Source organism: Idiotropiscis lumnitzeri, chromosome 11, assembly GCF_059441095.1.
Source record: "Idiotropiscis lumnitzeri isolate Australia: NSW breed Sydney's pygmy pipehorse chromosome 11, RoL_Ilum_1.0, whole genome shotgun sequence".
Taxonomy (NCBI): Eukaryota; Metazoa; Chordata; class Actinopteri; order Syngnathiformes; family Syngnathidae; genus Idiotropiscis; species Idiotropiscis lumnitzeri.
In genome coordinates, this window is record NC_142401.1 from 6,750,591 (window position 1) to 6,770,615 (window position 20,025).

At 44.2% G+C, this 20,025-nt stretch overlaps 1 protein-coding gene across 3 annotated transcripts in view; it reads left to right on the top strand.

The window, feature by feature from the left end:
- LOC148327100 (calmodulin-binding transcription activator 1-like) overlaps nt 1-20,025 on the top strand; it is a 60,157-nt gene that overhangs the window by 31,110 nt on the left and 9,022 nt on the right. For all 3 annotated transcript variants that reach the window (XM_088308193.1, XM_088308194.1, XM_088308195.1), the window contains exons 4-14: nt 628-695; nt 6,752-6,887; nt 8,414-8,485; nt 10,063-10,216; nt 11,161-13,010; nt 13,472-13,598; nt 14,627-14,761; nt 17,582-17,730; nt 18,644-18,828; nt 18,900-18,978; nt 19,055-19,322. In XM_088308193.1, coding sequence (XP_088164319.1) covers nt 628-695; nt 6,752-6,887; nt 8,414-8,485; nt 10,063-10,216; nt 11,161-13,010; nt 13,472-13,598; nt 14,627-14,761; nt 17,582-17,730; nt 18,644-18,828; nt 18,900-18,978; nt 19,055-19,322 — 3,223 coding nt within the window. The remainder of the gene's footprint in view (nt 1-627; nt 696-6,751; nt 6,888-8,413; nt 8,486-10,062; nt 10,217-11,160; nt 13,011-13,471; nt 13,599-14,626; nt 14,762-17,581; nt 17,731-18,643; nt 18,829-18,899; nt 18,979-19,054; nt 19,323-20,025) is intronic.

The window sequence follows — 20,025 nt, forward strand, 5'->3', positions numbered from 1 at the left end:
AAAAAGGCAGCGTTTGTGTGAGGTGGTTTTTCCTCACTCTTCGTAAAACACACCTGTACGACTGATTTATTTTTCCTTCCTGGGCTTTACCTGTGGAAAAAGAAATAGTGCGAATAGGACGGCCGAGGAGATGAAAGGAGAGCCAGAGGAATTAGGAATCAAGTTATGAGCGGACTTTATTTGACGGGAAGCTGCCAAAGTGCAAAAAACGAGCCAACTTTTCCTATTAAGGCACTTGCTCAGCTATCGTGTGTGTGTCTATCTATATTTATGTACGTGTGTGTGTGTGTGTGTTAGTGTGTTTATGTTGTTGGCCTTTCCTCACCAGTGGAAGGCAGGCATCAGTGCGTCTGCTGCTGTGATTGGTTGCGAACCCTGAGGGTCACTTCTCAATGTCTGTCTCCTGACTGGCTGCTCTGCGACCAATCAAGCGCCAAGACTTCACCGTGGCGATCCGATATATTCCGACATGCACGCACGCACACACTCTCCGTGGGCATCAGCAGGTCATCTGGAAATACCTGTTATGTTTTATCTCCCTGTGACACACCATGCACGAACACACTCACGCACGCACGGACAGAAAATATACACAGTAACCTTTCCGTCTTGTCTTTGTCTCACCAGGAGATTGCTGCGTATCTCATCACTTTTGAGAAACATGATGAGTGGCTGACGACATCGCCAAAGACCAGGTGAGGATAGAGCGGGCTGTCTCACACACACACACACACACACACACACACACACACACAACGGGTGACTCTATCAGCAGGTGACTCATGTTGTTTTAATCCCAATGACCGAGTGACTGTTTGATTAAAACACCAAAGGTGTGTGTGTGTCTCCAAAGAGTCCTCCTGATGGGCTGCTCGACATGTACTGAACGCTCTCCAACACGGTCGGACTGCAAAGCACCTAGTCAGCTGGAAATGGAGTATTAATGAATGTAAATGTATTAGGCTAACTGATGTATAATTCACACATAAAGGGAGAGGGGGGGGGGGGTCCATGGGAGGTGTGTGTGCGTGCGCGTGAACAGGGATTTACGTGCCACAACTGAATATTCATCGTTCTCACTGAACCCTGCGTAGCTCATTTCCTAGAGTATGGTGAACGGGAAAAGACCAACGGAATAAGAATTTGCCAAATGGATGTTTTCCGGCAGATTCAAATAGGAGGAGTCTTTAAAATGGGAGCATGGTGGGGGAAGTTTGTAACATGGCCGCCGCACAGTTTGGAGCTTCCTGGTTTGAATTTTGGCTGTGTTTGCAACTTTAGACTTCTTAGAATCTTCCATTCAACTTACTTATGTTTTTTTTTTTTTTTTTTTGTACATGGGAGGAAGATTTGAAATTAGGACCTCAAAGCTGTGAGGCAGACATGCGACGCACATGCTCACTGTACTGCTATTGAAGGATTTTTCTAAAATTTCGATCACATTCTTAACAACAACCGTTTGCACTCACATTCGCACAATTTGGAGTTAGCAACTAATCGAGCGTGCAGGTTTTTTGGAATATGGGAGGAAGACGGTGCTCTTGGAGCAAACCAGCGTGTTGGAGTGCATGCAAATGACATTCGCTCCAGAACGTGAATTCAAAAAAATATTTTATATAACTAAGGATGTGGATGGGAAATATCTCGTTTCTCCAGATCGGTTGCGTCGTCCTTAATGGTTCAGGTTCTATTTGTGTGACTTGAACTTTTTCTTTTTATGCCTTTCTACACAAATGTGTGTTTGATTTTTGCTTCAATCAAAAAAAAAAAAAAACAGAGACAATCGAGTGTTTTACAGAAAAACAAGACAATTGAAAAGGCGAAGGGTAAAGCCAAGTTTAACAATCCTTTGGCCGTTTTTTACAAGACAAACTACTCCAACAAAGAAACTCACAAAAAAAAGTCATGAAAAGAAAACAAAACTCTTTTTAAAACAAAAAGAAATTTGTTACATGGAAAATTTCCATGCAGTCAGATCAACAAAAGTTTACAATATTTATTTATTTTACTTTCGTTTATGCCTGGTTCATATATTTAGTCAGGATTGCTTTTTTTTTTTTTTTTAATGGTAATTGAACCACACATTTTTAGATCAGTTTCGTCATCATTCCATAGATCGGAGGTGGGCAATTTTTTTTATTGGCGGGCCACAATGGGTTCTAAAATTTGACAGAGCAGGAGCAGATGGATGGAGTGTTTTGGTCACCTCACCTCATCGGAGAAAAAAAAAAATACATTTAATTTTAAATGAAAGTGAACAAAAGAAAAAATATGTCTTTGACACACCACAGTATTTAGAAAATAAAACATAAACATGATTTATTCATTTAATTTTTTTTTTTCAAGTTTGGTGGGCCGGATTAAAACATTTAACGAGCCGCATGTGGCCCCCGGGCCGTATTTTGCCCACACCTGCCATAGATTTAAACTTTAACAGAGACACATTTTTGCTTTGGTTGAAGAACGTAAAAGAAAATCCCATTTTGACAAATTACAATATACAAATAAATAAATAAATAAATAAGTAAATAAATAAATAAATAAATAAATAAATAAATAAATAAATAAATAAATAAATAAATAAATAAATAAATAAATAAAAGTCACCCCTAACATAAAGTAGCGATACCTGAAAAAGCCGTAATGAAGTGTTTGCACTTTGTTACCTCCCACTGGTCACAGTGTCTTCCTTCTGCTATGAAAACACAGAGTGGCCGTGATGGGGGACGAAGAAGTGGAGAAAAAAAAAAAAAAAGTCCAAGTAAGTGCAGCGGTCACCTCCTGGCCCCATTTGTGATTACTGATGCCACTGAGAGCCTGAGGTGATACCTCTGTGCTCCCATTGTGCGATCTGAAGGACTCTTCTCAGGAGCAGCCTGAGGCCAGCAGCACAGTTTATGTTGCGGATGGATTTCTCATTGATTGGTTGTGCTGCCGTATCGCCTCGCCTTCCCAGCAGCCGCAGCAGCAGCAGTCGTATTGGTGTTATTATTGAGCAGCAGTTAGATATAATCCCATTTATACATGACATGAGGCACGATTAGAACAGATTACACGTAATCCCATCAGATGGAAAGGAGCTCAGCTCACGGAGACGGTGACATTTATGTGCCCGCCGTCGCTCTGTGCGTGTTTGTATCCACTCAGGGGAGGGTGGGGGGGGGGATGTGCGCGTTCGATCGCACCGTTGCGGGGGCTCATATTAAGACAACAATCAAACGACCTTCATTTGTCCTCTCGGTGGAATCCAAGTTCGGCGTAACGACCGTTGCCTCGCTCGTCTGGCTCGTCTCATGTCTTCTCGCCTCCTTCTCTCCTCCCTTTACCGGACACACTCAATAGCCCACTCTGTCTCTTTATCTTTGCCTTCTCTTTTTCCACTCTCCTCCCCTTTTGCCTTCTCTGTTTTCGCTCTGTTACACCGTGGAACGGTGGAAAAGCTTTTTATATCCCACACATCACAGACCAGTTACAATCAATAGCGTTTATGTCTGCTTGAATCGGAGGGTTTGCAAGGAGGACGGGCACCATCCATGAACATGTAGCAAGCACACACACCCACACACACACACACACACACACGCTCATCTGATCTCATCCATCGTCTCCATAACATAATTAGAATCAGCAGCCCTGAGATGACTCACACGGCTCGAGACAGAGACTAAACTCATCTTTGATCGGAAGGTGGGGGTCTCCACTCGGCTTCCAAGCTGGCAGGCTCACCCCACGCCCCCCCCCCCCCCCCCTCAAAAAAAAAAAAAAAAAAACAGAACAGATTTCCGGTGTCAAAGAAAATCAGTTCAAAGCAAATTCAATTTTACTACACACTGCGCGCAGCGTAAATTGCAATCATCCCAGTCCATATGTGCCCGCGTCAAACTCGAGGCGAGAGCGGCGTAGTGAAGGGAATGGATGAGACCAGAAGATGAGACTGAGAGGAAAGCGATGAGAATGGAGGGACACGGTCGAGACAAAATAAAGAGATGGCCCGATAAGGGGGATAAAGACTATGTGTGTTTGTGTGCACATTTGTGAGTATCTGTTAGTTTATTGATTGTTTCTGTTGTCATGAGATAAGGCAAAGATGCATTTTCCACACCAATGCCCCCCCCCCCACCGACCCACACACACACACACACAATGAACATTGCACATACACTTGTCCTTAATGTTATAGAAGAATGATTGATTGCTGAGCAGCAGGTTTGACATTGAGCGCAGAGAACACATGGCGGTAGGTCCCGCCATCTGTGACATTGCCATAGTGTCTTTGTCTTCTCATGCATATGCTCACCTGGCGTCCATGTGTGTGTTTGCGTGGGCGTTAAAGGACATTCATCCCGCCAGCTACACCAAATGGACCAAAAAAAAGTACTTGACCCAAAAATTGCATTGCAAATTAGATTTACTTGCCTCGTTGCTGGGGCGACAAGCTTCTGTTCTTCGAAGATGACGATGTTTTTGGAATGTGATTGTTGGAATTTTGTTCAGTTGCAGGGAAAGAATAAGAATTTGTTAGATTGCTTGGACCTGGCTAGGAATCTCTGTTTGAGTTGATTTGAAAGGTGTTCGATGGGGTTGCGATCAGGTTTGAAGTGTAAAATTGTGTCTTTGTAAGATGAAGAATTAAAAAAGTACAACTGATGGTTTGATTTCTTGGAGGAGGTCAGTCAGGATCCCAAATGTGTCCATTCCATGTTTTCAAGGATGAGCCATCAAGGTCAGAAAGGCTGTCTCTGTTATGATATTATCAAAATCTAAATTGTCATATTTGTTTCATTAAATTTTAATCATTTATGGACATATGGATGATAGATTTTTTTTTTTTTTTGTTCAGTCAGATGTCAGCCTCGATGCGTGACGATGTCAACACCGCAAAAAGCTCACTGGAAATTTTAATAATAAAATATGTATAACTAGGGAAAATAATACTAAAAATAAGCAAAATTTTTTGAATTGCCAACATAACTAGAACATTTTTACTTGATAGGTTTTTAAAAATAAGAAAATAATACCAGGCCCATGCTGTAATATTTAGAACAATTTTCTTAAATTCAGGAAATATTCAATTGTATTTGATTAACTTAGATTTCATGACTGGAAATGGGACAATGAACTTAGGAAACAATGAAACAAAACATAACATCTAAATAAAGAGCTAAACCTCATTTTTTTTACAATTGTTGTCACTTGTATTTCTCATTTATCTTATTACTTGATTACGCAAAATTCTCAAATAAAAAAATCCAACTTCTGAAACCTCACTTCAAACTATCTAGCAATTAATACTCCAAGACTAGAATTTCAAATAATTGTTTTGACAGTTATAGCGACGTCATGACAGTGGGCATTTTTTACTGCATTCACTGTAAACCGGCACGTCAGAGAAGCATAACCTGTGCCTTGCAGACAGAAGACGGACAGCGCGCGTTGGCGCAACTAATACGATTACCGCATTAAAATAATGAAATGCATGGCGAGGTCAGTGGAACAGAGGCAATTGCTTTCAACACAATGGGACGAGGACAGTGCGGCTCATGTGTTGAGCGCTTTGATCACAACTGGTGGTGGGAGTTAAAACACCAAAGGGAATTTCCCAGGACAATGAGCTGAGATAAAGCAGTAAAAAAAAAATTTAAAAAAAGTTAAATCTCATGTTAAAGTATAGTAATTTTTCCCCAGCCCGAGAAAAGAGCAAGTTCTTGTTTCCCTCCATTGTTGTTTTTTGTTGTTTTTGATGAAATTTTAATTTATATGCTTTTTATTTTGAAACAAGACCGTTTTTCAAATCTACATGAATTACTTCTGCTTCAGTTACTAGTTTCGTATCAACATCTCCAAAATTTGGCAAAAATGTAGATCGTGATCCCAAAGTAAAAGAAAATTTAGTTTTGTTTTGATTCAACACAATTGTGACACAAATCAACAAACATTTTGGTGCCCAAAAAATGTAAAACTTTTTTAGGGTATTTTGATGTCGGTGAATATGCAAGTTGTGGCAGTATTCTTTCATTTTTGATGTGATTTAGTGAAAGGTTGCTATCGCAGGGAGCCAAATCAGGTTTCATGTGAAAATCTAGCAAAAATTCTGAAAATTAGGCAATATTAGTCATGAGCAAATGGACTGTCGAAGGAAATAAATAATGAATTAGCGAATTCAAAGAAATAGATTAGATTGAAATAGATCATTTTCGTACTTAGCAGCCCAAGTTTACCCCGGCTAGAGACCATTACATTTTTGTCCCTCCTAAAAAAAAAAAAAAAAAAAAAGAAGTTTAGCAGTGTATTCGTATTTTTATATATATATTTTATGTTCACTGTTGAGAAGCTAAAATTCTGCACATTTGGACAATTTCAAATAATAAAATTAAATGATCTTATTAATCGATTTTCAAAAAAAATTCTTGATTGATTAGCTGTCGACGAATCGATTAATCGTTGCACCTCTAATTGTATGTATCGACAATGTGCTCAGAAGCTAATGCTTGTGCTGCGTTAATGGATGGACCTACTTAAATATTAACACAATAGAGCAGTCTCCGTTGTGTGTGTGTGTGTGTGTTGAATTTGGGAGTGTAACCTTGACATTCTTTGCCAATAACACCGGTTGGTTTCCACGTCACTGAGCAATGAAACGCTGACAACATCAAAAGACATCGCCACTTTGCACAATATTTATTCTCTCCTGTCAAACTAATTCTCACATTTGTGCGCTGCCTTCGTGCACTCGGCTCTCCTCTCCGAACAGGCCTCAAAATGGCTCCATGATCCTCTACAACCGCAAGAAGGTGAAGTACAGGAAAGATGGCTACTGCTGGAAGAAAAGGAAAGACGGGAAGACCACCCGAGAGGATCACATGAAACTCAAAGTCCAGGGTGTGGAGGTGAGAGGCTGCCATGAAGAAGAAACAAGTCTGTGATCTCTTCTTTTTTTTTTTTTTTTTTTTCTGCTGAGTCGTGCTTCGCTGCCAATCCAATCCATAATGTTAGTCACTCCTTCACTCCTTGTAGACACATGCGTGTAACGCAAGGGCACACACAAACACACACATGCCAGAGCGACAGGGATAAGCGCAGTATACCTGCGTGCAGCGTGTGTGTGTGCGTGTGTAGGTGTGTGTGTGTCTGTTGTGTGTGTGTGTGTGTGTGTGTGTGTGTGAGCTGTCCCTCCTCCTCGCTCTCCCTGGCCTGCTCCCGCTCCTGTCCCTGTCTCCCTTCCCCTCTCTCTCTCTTTCTGAAGGATAAGAGTGTGTTTGGCCCGCAGCCAGGAATGATGTCAATGCCTTCTTCAGCAGAACAGAGAGGGGTATCGATCCAGTCTCAAGGCAGCGTCTGTGTGCGCGCGCACGGGCGCGCGCGCTCGAGTCACATCAGCCAACTCAAAAAATTGATTATTCAGCAGGAATGTGCCAAGAGGTGAGAGCAGTGAGCATGCATGTGTCAGAAAGAGAAAGACGGCGGCAGATTGGAAAGCAAAGGCGCGACAGCCAGGCGGCACACGGATGTGTATGGAAAGGCCGGCGAGCTGCGCATAAATGAACAGCAGACATAGGCAAAGGGAATAATTGAGATCAAGTATTCCCATCTGCGCCTCTATTATTTACAAGCCCACACTCACACTGACAATCATCTGACATGCATTTTTCTGCCGCCGTGCACAAACGCACACGGACACACACATCCAAAGGCAAGTGTTTCTCTCCCTGGTAGTTGCTCAGTAATTGTTTGTGTCACCTCTTCCCGGGACCCCTCAAGCAACCAAGCATTGCGTCGCGCAGGGGGGGCAGGAATGGCGAAGCGGTGGGAGAGGAGGAGGAGGAGGAGGAGGAGGAGGAGGGCCGTGTGAGGCAGGAAAGCGGGGAGGAAAAAAAAAACACAACCCTGGATTGAGAGCCTCCTCATATCAGATGGAAATATATGGAAATGCACTCTGCCTTTGGCCAAACACACTTTAGATAGCTAGCGGGCGTCTTCTCCGAAAAGGCAAAATGGCAAGAAAATGAGCGTGTGAATGAGACAGCAAACAGAACAGACTTTTCATGTTGCTATTTTCTATCCTGCATGTCAAGTATTCATGTATGTAACAATTGTGTTTGATGTGATGACCTTGACACGAGACCGTTTCGACCTTCCACAGAGAAAAATCCCACCGGGGGGGGCCGGGTCCACCTATTGATCCTCTTGCGATATTTATACATATACGCCGGTGCCAAATATTGATATTTTATAAGTCGCCAACATCCGATGAAGGACCTTTCTCAAAAATACGACGGCATGTTTAGCTCCTAAGTGGCTATAACCTGAGTTCTCCTTTGCCGTCCTCACCTCATCCTCTCCTTGTGTCCCGCTCCCTCCATTTTCTTTTCTCCTTTGCCCCCCCCCCCCCTGAAATCTCCTCTCCTCTCTCTAGTGTCTGTATGGCTGCTACGTCCACTCCTCCATCATCCCCACCTTCCACCGTAGATGCTATTGGCTGCTGCAGGTAAGCCACCCGCCCCCTTTTTTTCCCCCCAACTACATTAAAACAAGCAAGACTGTAAAACAGGGAGGGATAAATTCGAGATATTGATGATGGCCTTTTTGTTCGCTGTTTACGGCCAACGTCGCTTTGGCTCGACACGGCGTTTCTTCGTCGAGCATATTATGTTAAGATTTAATTCACAACTCGACACCGAGCTAAACTACCAGAAACTGTATAGTATATTGTTAATTTTACGCACCACATGTTTAATCTCTTAAATTGTCCATTACATTTTCCAAACAGCACAGTAACCTCCAACATAAACCATTGATAAACATCCTCCTCTTCAAAATTTAATGAGGCAGACTGTACTAAAAAGTCGGGTACTAATAAAACCGGACGCCATCGCTGGGTTTATCGTCCCACTCAGGATATATCTGGTATGATGCGAACATGGTTTGCTGAGGAAACTTTTTTTTTTTCCCTGCGCCAACTTTTTGCTTCCTCACTCGCACTACCTCTCAAGGTCTTGAGGCGCTCCTCTCCATGTGGTCCTCTCCCCGAAAACACCCTGCAGCGACGTGCAGCGTGCACACACACATTCGGCACATATAGATTTTTTATTTTTTTTTTTTGACTCACATCCCACCCAGATCATAGTTGGGTCAACAGAACCTCGTCATCATCACATGTTGAATCTTAAACATTCCCCAGCAAATATTGAACGCCCAGCAATGTTCGTTTAAAATATGGAAATTCAACACATTCATGCATTCCTTGCCAATAGGTCTTGCATAATTTGTCACATGAATTTTACAAGGACATTCTCGCCACATGCTGTAAATTGAATTTGCCCCCCTTCTCTCCCCTTCTTATCAAATATATTTTATTTTCCCGCGCACTTGACTCCCTTGTGACTCTCTGAGTCTAAAATTGGCAGGGGAGAAACCTCTGCTTCCTCGATCTGTAATGTGCCATTTTCTGCTCTTTGCACATATATCACATCACATCAGTGAATATGATCATAAATGAGCCCGTCTCTTCTGTTGCATTGCAAGTGCGGTGCTGTAGCAGCCCACTGTGCCATTTTCTTGTTCCACCTCAGCACGCCCTCCCCCTCACCTGAGTCTGTCTCCTGAATCTTTTATCAAGAGGGAGCCTCTCTCGCTCACACCGCGGCCCGCATACACACTTGTTGAATCATTCATGGGATATCAATTCCATAGGTCTGTTATATGGCCAGCTCGATGCTGACCTGCCCATTCGCCCGTTTCGCTAATTCACTCTCTAAATCGCATGCACGCCGACACACGTGCGGACGTTTCTGCTGGCCATGCAATGCGAGGGAGAGCGGTGAGTGGGCTTGCGCTGTTAAATGTTTTATAGGCAGGTGAGAGAATCTTGTCTGACACGCTATATCCGACCTCCCTCCTGACCTCCGCATACTCCTCTCAGCTTTCCGTGTCCTTTTCCCCCGCCCTCCTTCCGCAAATGCACTGTATCAATGTTCTCCCTCGCTTTACCGAGGCAGATGAGCAAAGAAATAAAATAAATAAAGGGCATGTTTTACCAACGAGATGTGTGTTGCTGTGTTGTAGAACCCAGACATCGTGCTGGTGCACTATCTGAACGTTCCGGCCGTGGATGATAGCGGGAAGCCGTGCGGGCCTGTTCTCTGCTCCATCAACACCGACAGGAAGGAGTGGGCCAAGTGGAGCAAGGAGGAGCTCATCGGGCAACTCAAACCGATGTGTGAGTTGGCGTTTCCACCCTTCACCGCCCTCGTACTTTCTCGTTCTCGTGTTTCAGCCCGCACACTTGAGAATGGGAGTGATACTTTGTCAGCAACCAGAGATGTCGTTGTGATTATAATTAAAAGAAGATGGAGGGGGGGGGCAATCGAACGTCACATGTAAGACTTCAAAAGCACCACTGCTGGGTCGCGTTTCTAAAGTCCGGCTGAGATAAGAGGCAACTGCAGAACTTATGATGTAGAGACTACTATAAAGAACCAGCTGTGCAATTTCAGTTGTTGTTCTTTTTTTTTTAATGTTTTTGTTTTTGAGGGGATAATTCCAAAAGTCAGTGCCATGCTGCCACCTACAGGCAATTATACATTGCACCAAAGAGAAAAAGGGGTTGGAAGGATAGAGGGGCCCAAGCTGGAGGTGCCCGAAATATCCAGCATGTATTATTCATAAATCAGCATCAGAGAGAGAAGATAACTTCAGTACAAAAACACACACACACACGCACAGAAAATTACCTAATCTCTCATCTTTTGATCTGTTTTTGAAGGGCGAATAAGGACGGCTGCCCAGAACAAAGTGGCTTGTTGACTTAAATAGTACTCAACTTGCTACTCACTGAATCACACATATCTCTACATTTGCTTCCCAAACACGCCGAATTTAGGATTACAAATTTGCTTTTGTAGCTTGTTTGAAATGAAATGTTTAACAAATGAGGTCGAGTATTTTGGATGAATCTAACAGAGCGATTTGGAGAACTGATCGTGAAGAAGTGTACTAAATATGAAGACCTTAAGTTTCCATTACAGCCACTAGGGGGCGCCAACGCACACCTGCCAGAATGCAACCTCAACGTCATAGTGAAATTAAACACAAGCTTGCTTTTTTTGTGTGTATGTTTTATGTTCTTTTTTTAATGTGAATTTTATATTCGTTGTGTGTCAGGTGCTGGAAGCAGCCTACATCAGAAATGCTCCAGTGTCAAGCAGCGAATCATCTCATCCAAGCAGGAGTCAGGCGCAGCAGCAGGGGGTGGCGCTACAGCGGGTGGTGGCGGTACAGCAGGCCAGAGATCTGAGGAAGCAGATGGCACCGAGGTTCAGAACAGCGATGTGTCAGAGGGCCAGACAGAGCCCAGTCCTGGGGGGCGCCGGAGCAGGGCAGGCGGGGGCGACCGCAGGAATGGCCGAATGACGAAGCCCTCCCTTCTCCCTCAGAGCAGCATGGAAGTGTCCTCCTCTACCTCCACCAATCAGGTGGAAGTCCCCGACACCACCCAGAGTTCCCCACTCTCCATCACCAGTGACATGGCCGACAGCCCGGCGCTCGCCATCGGCGCCGGCCTGTCACAGAGCACCGCTGTGTTCATGTCCGAAGTCACCACGCTGACCGGGGATTCGGTTTATTCCGCTGGCCACACCCACCTGCTGCCGTCCACCCATGAAAGCGCCGCCACAGGCATCCTATTGGCCGTTGCCCCCGAGAACCAGAGGTTTACATCATTTCCCGGTGGCGTCGGCTTAGGGGAGGGAGGAGAGTTGGTGCTTTCCAGCTCGCTGGACTCCGGCGGAGGAGTCAGCCTTCCGGAGACGGCCATGACGTTTGACCCTGATTGCTTCCTTAATAACCCCAAGCAGGGTCAAACCTACGGTGGAGGTGGCGGCAAGACGGAGGGGTGTAACGGTAACGATGGAGGGATCCACTGCTCGTCTAACGGCTTTGTGTACAGCCCATCCCTCATCAACAACATCAAGAAGGAAACGGCACCTATGGAGCAGCCGCTGGCCCCTCAGAGTAGTTATGTCGGAGAGGGGGCCGGCCTCAGCCCCAGCACCACTCTGGAGCAGATGGACTTCAGTGCTGTCATGTCATCACCCTGCGTCCCGGGTCTAACCCAGTCTGCGCACCACCCTTCGCCAAACCTCTTCCTGCAGACCCCCACACACACAAACCAGCCCTCCCAGCAGCAGAGCAACGGCGCCGAAGCACCACAGGAACCAGATGAAACTCGGGCTTACATAAGCCTGCCAGCAGACACCCCGATCACTAACGGCGACCACCACACGCACCTCCACCAAAGCCAAGACCAAACCCTGTGTGGGAGGAACGTAAAAGCAGCGTCAGTGACTTCTTACCCCTTGACGAATCAGGACGCTAACGTTGAGCAGGCCAGCAGCGGCGTTCGTCAGGAGGTCGGCGGCAAAGTTCTTGAGAACGGCGGAGAGTTAATGCTCAAGTCCGCCGCTGCTCATGAGGCTTACGCCAGCGTGGACGCCGAACACTACCTTCAAACTACAGATGGCAATGGAGTCGGGGAGGAAGCGGGAGGGGGCTGCGGCGCTCCAGGAGGAGGGGAGAATGAAATTCTATGTAATGGAGTAAGCTTGTCAGGGGCCGGCGGCTCAGTGGTGGCCAGTCCTCAATCAATCGGCGCCGGCGCGAGCATTGAGAGGGCACTCTACAATTCCTCTCTTCCTCCACAAGGTGGCGGCGTCACGGCCACGGCGGCTGCAGCGGGAGCAGCCATTAGCCTGGAGGGGTTTGAAGCTTCGTTTGGAAGCCAGTTCTCTGATCTCATCAATGATTTCATCTCAGTTGAAGGGTCTGCAGGTGGGGTAGGGGCTGCCGTCAACGGCGTCCTGATGCCTCAGGAGGGCGCGGTGGGAGAGGAGCAGGGCACGGGGGAAGGCCACCTGCAGGGCTCAGAAGTGGAGCGGGGAGCTCTGGGAATGCTCCAAGAGACCGGGAGGCTGTTTGGTGTGACAGACTACTCCCCAGAGTGGTCTTATCCAGAGGTTAGTAACAACATTAGTATCATTATTTATTCATCATTGTTGCCTGGAGTAAAATCAGACTGACACATGATGGAAGACGGCTTGTACCGCTGTTAAAAAATGGAATCAGGCTCTCAACTGATTGCTGAGTTAATGAAATTTCAATATTACATGGATTCCTCTGGGTGGCTTCATTAATTCATCCACGGATTGCGTCGAGTTGTACAGTCGGTGACTAACATTCGGAATATTTCTGATTGTTTTCAGGAAAATATCTCATTTAAACCAAACACATTTCATCTACATTCAATCCACTTTTGCTGCTTTATTTTTCACGAAATGTGTCGAAATATTCTCCTATTATTCTCAGCTTCACCTTCTTCTGTCTCTGTTTTGAGACTTGTTGTTTACCCCACTCCAGCCGTTCTATGATGAAGTCGCCATATTGTGTCACATTCCACAAACGGGTGTTTGTGCCGCAGGGTGGCGTGAAGGTGCTTATCACGGGGCCGTGGTTAGAGTCAAGCAGCGAGTACAGCTGTCTCTTTGACCACATCAGCGTCCCTGCTGCCCTCATCCAGCCTGGCGTGCTACGCTGCTACTGTCCAGGTATCACGTTTCCACAAAATCTTTTCATAAATTTGATCATTTGACATGCACATGCACTCCTGACACACTTTTAGGCGGCATTATTTATTATTATTATTAGAATAAAAAATTATTTGTTGTTTGTCAGTGCTATGGAACTGAATTCAGAGATGCAAGTGTGCGAGAGAGACTAATGAAATATATATATATGGCAATTTTTATTTTCTTCAAAGAAAGTAGAGTGGTAGTGCCCTCTTTTGACCAGATGCCACTGGATGTGTGTCAGAAAAATTCAAGCACTGGTGTCACAAACTATGAACTGCAATATTTGTCAGACCATCATTTAGCACGTCCACAAACGGATCCCGTGACTTCGTTCAGTGCGCGAGAAGAGGTGACATAGTGGCTGGGTAAACTTGACAGTGCACCTGTTCACAATTTCCTGAGCATCCAACAGTTCTTGGCAGAGAAGAACATCGCTGTACTGGAGTGATTAATGTGATTTTTTTGTTGGGGGGGGGTGATTCCCCCCCACCCCCTCTTTTTCATGTCAAGACGATGGAGCTGTGAAGGAATTTGAAATTATTGTTCTGGGCGCACATGAAAGTCTGACAAAGAGTGTTAGAATTCAGGGAAATTACTTTGAATGTATTTTGGAATTTATCCTTTTGGACGTCCGTCCTGGAACTTTTCTGACACACCTTGTATGCAAAACACAAATTCCTCACGACACCATTTACACCATTAGTAACTTTTTCGTTATGCTTCTCTGACATTGCCGATCAAATTGTCTTTGCAAGGCAGAGCTCGTTAGTGGCCAGTGAGTACACACGATATCTGGTCAGGCACACGAGGTAAAAAGCCTCTTTGGGTGGTACGTTCAACTGCATGAGTCACATCCTGCAACACTTAATAGGATCACGAAAGACGACACACTATTTCCTGCAGGTACGCAAAAAGCGACTGTGTTCAAACACACTCTGATAATAAACACACCGTCCTATATTGAGGTCAGTTCTCACTGTGTATTCATTTGTCATCTTTTCCAGCCCATGACACAGGACTCGTCATGCTGCAAGTAGCAATGGGTGGCGAGGTCATCTCTTCTTCAGTGGTGTTTGAATACAAGGCGCGCGACCTTCCTGCCCTTCCATCCTCTCAGCATGACTGGCTGTCTTTGGACGGTGAGCGGCGTTCGGCTGTGTATTGTGGGGGGGGGTCACCGTTATACTTTGAAAGGTCCAACATAGCGCTTGAAATTATTGAGAAAGTTCAGGATGAACATTTTGGATTGTGTTACGTGTGGATAATTATAAGGATGTGGATGAGAGAAAGTTGGAAGAAGAGATATAACATGCATAAACCTCAAGGGAAAATGTGTTTCCATTTCTTCCGGCTTTGCTATTGCAGAACTGAAAACTCATTTTTGTTTATTGCATAACACCGGACAGCGCAGTCAACTAGTGGTTAGCATGTCTGCCCGCTGTGGTCTCAATCTTTGCTTTCGCTGTCCTTTGAGGAGTTTTCATGTTCTCCCTCAGCTGTTCTTCCTCTAGTAAATTCTAAAACTGCAGTAGGCCTTTATATAGATCAAGGAACCAGAATTGGTAACTTGGACGTCAAATTAGACGAAGTTGAAATGAATATGCAAATGAAAGCAAGTTTGTCAAATGGCATCTCTGTGTGCTTTGTGATTGGCTGAGTGTCCAATCCCGGGCTCAGCAAAGTCAGCCATGATGGGCTCCGGCACACCTGTGACCCCAATGAGAATAAAAAAAATCGAAAAATGCATGCAACGATTTTTTTTTATGGTCCTCTGAGGAGCAAAAAGGTCAATTCAATTTGTGACTGTTTGTGTGTGAGTGTCTTTGGATTCGCTCCCCACTTAAAATGTCCTCTTCTGGTTTTTTCATACAAATAAGGAAGGATTGTCTGGTGTTTGCGAGACATTCATTTAGCGTTTCCTCATGTTTAACGACATCCAATTCGATTTAAAAGTACCGCAGCCTTGTTGGGAGGGCAATTATGCAGGTGGCGTGGCCTTTAACGCAAAGTCTGTGTCGGTAACACACGTGTCTCCTCAGCGACGCGTGCCCTGATTTTACCGCGCGCACGCGCGCGTGCGTGCGTATGCATGCGCCCCCGGTCTGCGCGTTGCGCACTGCGGCAATGCGGCTGCACGGTCACAGCGTACTCTGCGTGCACAACTGAAGGGCAAAGACAATGTGGCTCAATCGCCGTCCCCATTGACACTCCCCAAACAGCCCGCTAAAGGTTGAATTCATGAAACACGTGTTGGGAGTTTCTTGATTTTCTCGGCGATACGACACAAATTGTGGAGGTAAACCATGAAATGGATTCAAAGTACGTCACGTGTCTGCTCCAGTTTAGTTGGTAGTGCAGTCTTCGTATGCGACGATGACGACCTAAACCTCCTGCTGCTCCAAAGTCTGGCGGGCTGATTTGAAGAGAAGAGCGCCGCTGCTCTCTTTACTCACAACGTGCGCGTTCTCTCTCTCTCTCTCTCTCTCTCTCTCTCTCTCTCTCTCTCTCGCACTCTCACCCTCCTCCCTTCTCTGGCTCTGTTGTTGGGAGTATCGACGTGTGTGTCGCACACTTCAAACTAACGCGGTTGAGCAGAAACTGGAACAAAGAGACACTCGTTGTTTGGGTTCGTAGATGATCTGTTCTCATTTCATGTCTGGGAATTGATGTCTGGAAAATGGCTGTTTTGCGTCCATGTGGTGCATGAGTCAAGTGTTTGTTTATTGAGGTGGTGCCGTTGTCTTGTGTGATTGTATTAAAGTCATTTGTTGTGGCTGTTATGAAGATTAAATGGGTGTAATGGTGTAGTGATTTAGTTTTTGCTAAATGTTTTTGCTGAAGCTCGGCTTGTGTTGGAAGCAGAGCTGGAGAACAATAACACTACAACAAGTGAGGGGAGGCAATTTGCCTCCTGGAGCTGCTCACGCAATGGCAACCAATATTAAACGTGCTGTTTAGGACTTATGTGGATGCCATGCACATTTGCTCCAGTTGACCTGCATAATAGTGTGTGTGTGCATTGAAATTTTTTTAATAGCTGTTGTTATTATCTATGGTATGTTTAGAGATGGAAATTGCTTAGTTGAAAGTGGATGCAACAGAGTCCAGGGACTCTAACGATCTCATTAAAAGTATGACGATAAGAAGCTGTATTAGTTCTGATGATGTTGTTCATCAGGAGTTTTCTTGGCGATGAATACCACTGCAAAAAACAATGGATAACTTCTGAAATCACCAAAGGATAACTTTGAACATGCATTGATAGTGGGAAAATAGGAGGCAGTGAATATGGTCATTATTGCAAAGAATTTGCCAGTTGTCAAAATCAAGAAAGCTAAACAATTATTTATAATTGTTTTGAAAATAATCTTCTTTTGATTCCGTTCCTTGCTTTGTGGCGTTTTGTTTACATCAATTGGTGAATCGTGTGTTATTTCTCATATGACTTTTTTTTTTTTTTTCCAATTCTTTCCCTCTGATTGGTGGACTAAAATGTTCGGAGCCTGATGTTTGTGTCACTCATATGGCTCCTCCCTCTTTTTTTTCTCCCTCAGTCTGTGTGCTACAGACAGCAGAGAGGAGAGGAGGGAAAATAAAGAGCCTGAGTGACATGATGTGCACTGCAGCAAACTGCAGCTGCACAGGATTAAAGGGTCACGCTTACAGCCATGGAGAAATACATACTCCGAACATGGTTTGTCGCTCGATGCATGCACTTAGTATGGATATTACATTCACTTTCAAGTGCTGATTCAAACCCTGGATGGTCCTTGGGTGTGTAAATTTATAAGCAACCTTACTTAGGACTGTTTATCTTCACTCATTTACTACCATTGACGGCTAAAGACGTCAAAGATCCTTTTTTTTTTTTTTTTTTACTCGGCTGGTAGTGAATGAGTTAAAACTTAAAGTAAATATTGCTTTGAACTAATCATCTGTTTATGTCTTCTTTTGTGTAGATACCCAGTTCAGGATGTCCATCTTAGAGCGTCTGGAGCAGATGGAACAGAGGATGGCTGATATGACCAATCAAAACCCCAGCTCAGAAACTATGGCAACCAAGAGTGGAGGTGTAGAGGGAGGGGGAGCCACCGAACAGCAGTCTCAAGTAAGGCAGAACGAGGCAATTTGTTTAAGTGAAGAATTTCTCTGACGTAAATGAACCAAAGAAATTTGAGAAGAAAATTTATAATCAGAATGCGATTCAGTAGAACGATCCTAATTTGGATCACTGGGTCGTGGTCCGGAGTTGATCATTAATTTTAGCTAAGATGTGTTTTATTTTGGGGGGGGGGGGGAGAAAAAGGTTGTTGTTGTTTTTACAATATACAGTACCATATAAAAACACACCACAGTTATTATTTATTTTTAAACATATTTTCATTGGTTGTTTGGCTGGACAGAGCATGCATTACGATGGGAAATTTTTAACGATGTTAAAATGTGAAACTCCTTGTCTGTCAACATTCAAATTGGGGTTTTCAATACACCGCTTAAATATTGTTTAAGTTTAGCTGATTTCTGGTTCCAAAGTTTTAGGTTGAAAGGTTGTTCTGGTGACAGAGGAGTCTCTGGTCCTCTTTGTCTGTAATGCCAAAACCCCATTCATGAAAAAAAAAAAAAAAAGTGACTTTCACAAAACAGCGACGACATGCTTTTTTTTCTTTTTTTTTTTGGGGTGGAAAAACAACTAATTTGTCGCATTTTATTTATCTTATTACTGTATGTTTTCACAATAAAATTTTTATTTTAATTTATTTTTATTTTATTTTATTTTTTTTTTATTTTTGAGGCACCTAGAACAGATTACTGGCATATGCATTCATTTCAGGGAACGATAATTTGAGATACAAACTCAAATGTCAAGGCTCTACTATCCTGTTTTTCCGCAGTTTTTTCTTTGTTCCGGAAATTAACCGCTTCTTGCTTGGGGCTTTGCGAACCAATCTATGTAACACTGAAAACACCTCCTTGGTGGAAATAAAACAACACTTTACTCACCGTGCCAATTTCTTCCCCAGACGTCTCCTGACCACAGTTCATTTGAGGGTCGTGTTGTGGTTGTTTGTGAGAAGATGATGTCCCAGCCGTGTTGGGCTTCCTCCAATCAGCTGGTCCACAGCAAGAACTCGAGAGGAATGACCTTATTGCATCTGGCTGCAGCTCAAGGCTACGCCGGGCTCATTCAGACTCTCATCCGCTGGCGGTGAGTAACAAACAATCATGGCAGACCATCGAGAGGTACGCGGCGTCTCACGTGACCGTTTCGCTCTGCAGCACCAAGCATGCCGACAGTATTGACCTCGAGCTGGAGGTGGATCCTCTTAATGTCGACCACTTCTCCTGCACGCCACTGGTGAGTGATCGATACTTCCTTATGCGGTATTCTGTCCTCGCCGGTGTGTGTGACGACATCTTTTTGGTCGCTCCAGATGTGGGCATGCGCTCTGGGTCATACCGATGCGGCACTGGTGCTTTACCAGTGGGACCCGAGAGCTTTGGCTATTCCCGATTCTCTGGGACGCTTGCCGCTCAACATCGCCAGATCTCGGGGTCACACACGACTGGCTGAGCTCCTGGAGCAGCTTCAACTAAGTCCTCAAGCTCCAAGTCAGCCTGCTGACGTGTGGATGGATAGGTGGAGAGGAGGCTCTGAGATCAGCAGAATAAACAACAGTCACGCCTCGAACCCAAACTCAGGTGAGAGAGATTGTTAGTGAACAGTACGGTATGTTTTGGGTCCAGAAATATGAGGTTTTCCTCAAGAATGCGAGTTTGAGATAATGGAGCAATCTTCATATCTCTTAAAGCAATAACTAAATGTCCATTTAAATATCTCTAATATTTTCCTAATGCTACAAAAGGTCATAGGGTCAACACAAAACAATACTTGTTAGGGATGTTGGGGTAAAAATTCTGAATGAACCTGAAATGCATTATACAGAAGAACTTAATGCGGCCTCCTCTCTGTTTTGCAGAACTTTCTGTTCACAACAGTATAAAGTCAACCCTCGCATACTAGCGGTTCAGCATTCACATATTCATAAATATTTTATCAATATTTTATTTAAAAAAATATATATATATATTTAAATCTTTTCTGGGATTTTTTTTACCCCCATTTTGACCTTTGACATTTGTCGAAAATATATAATGAATGGTTATCAGCTTTTTTTTATCAATTTTTTTTTTCCAGGGTGTGAAAAAAAACTAAAAAAAGCAGATTTTTGCTGTCTGTGGATAGTATTGGAAATAAAATTATATTCCGTTAAAAAAAAAAAAAATCCTGGTAATTTTACCTGCTCACTCTGGATAGTTTTTACCCCTTGTTGGATCAAAATCTTGAGCCAATGTACTGGGTCAAATCCTCAAATCAACAGACTGGGATTAAATAACCCAGCAT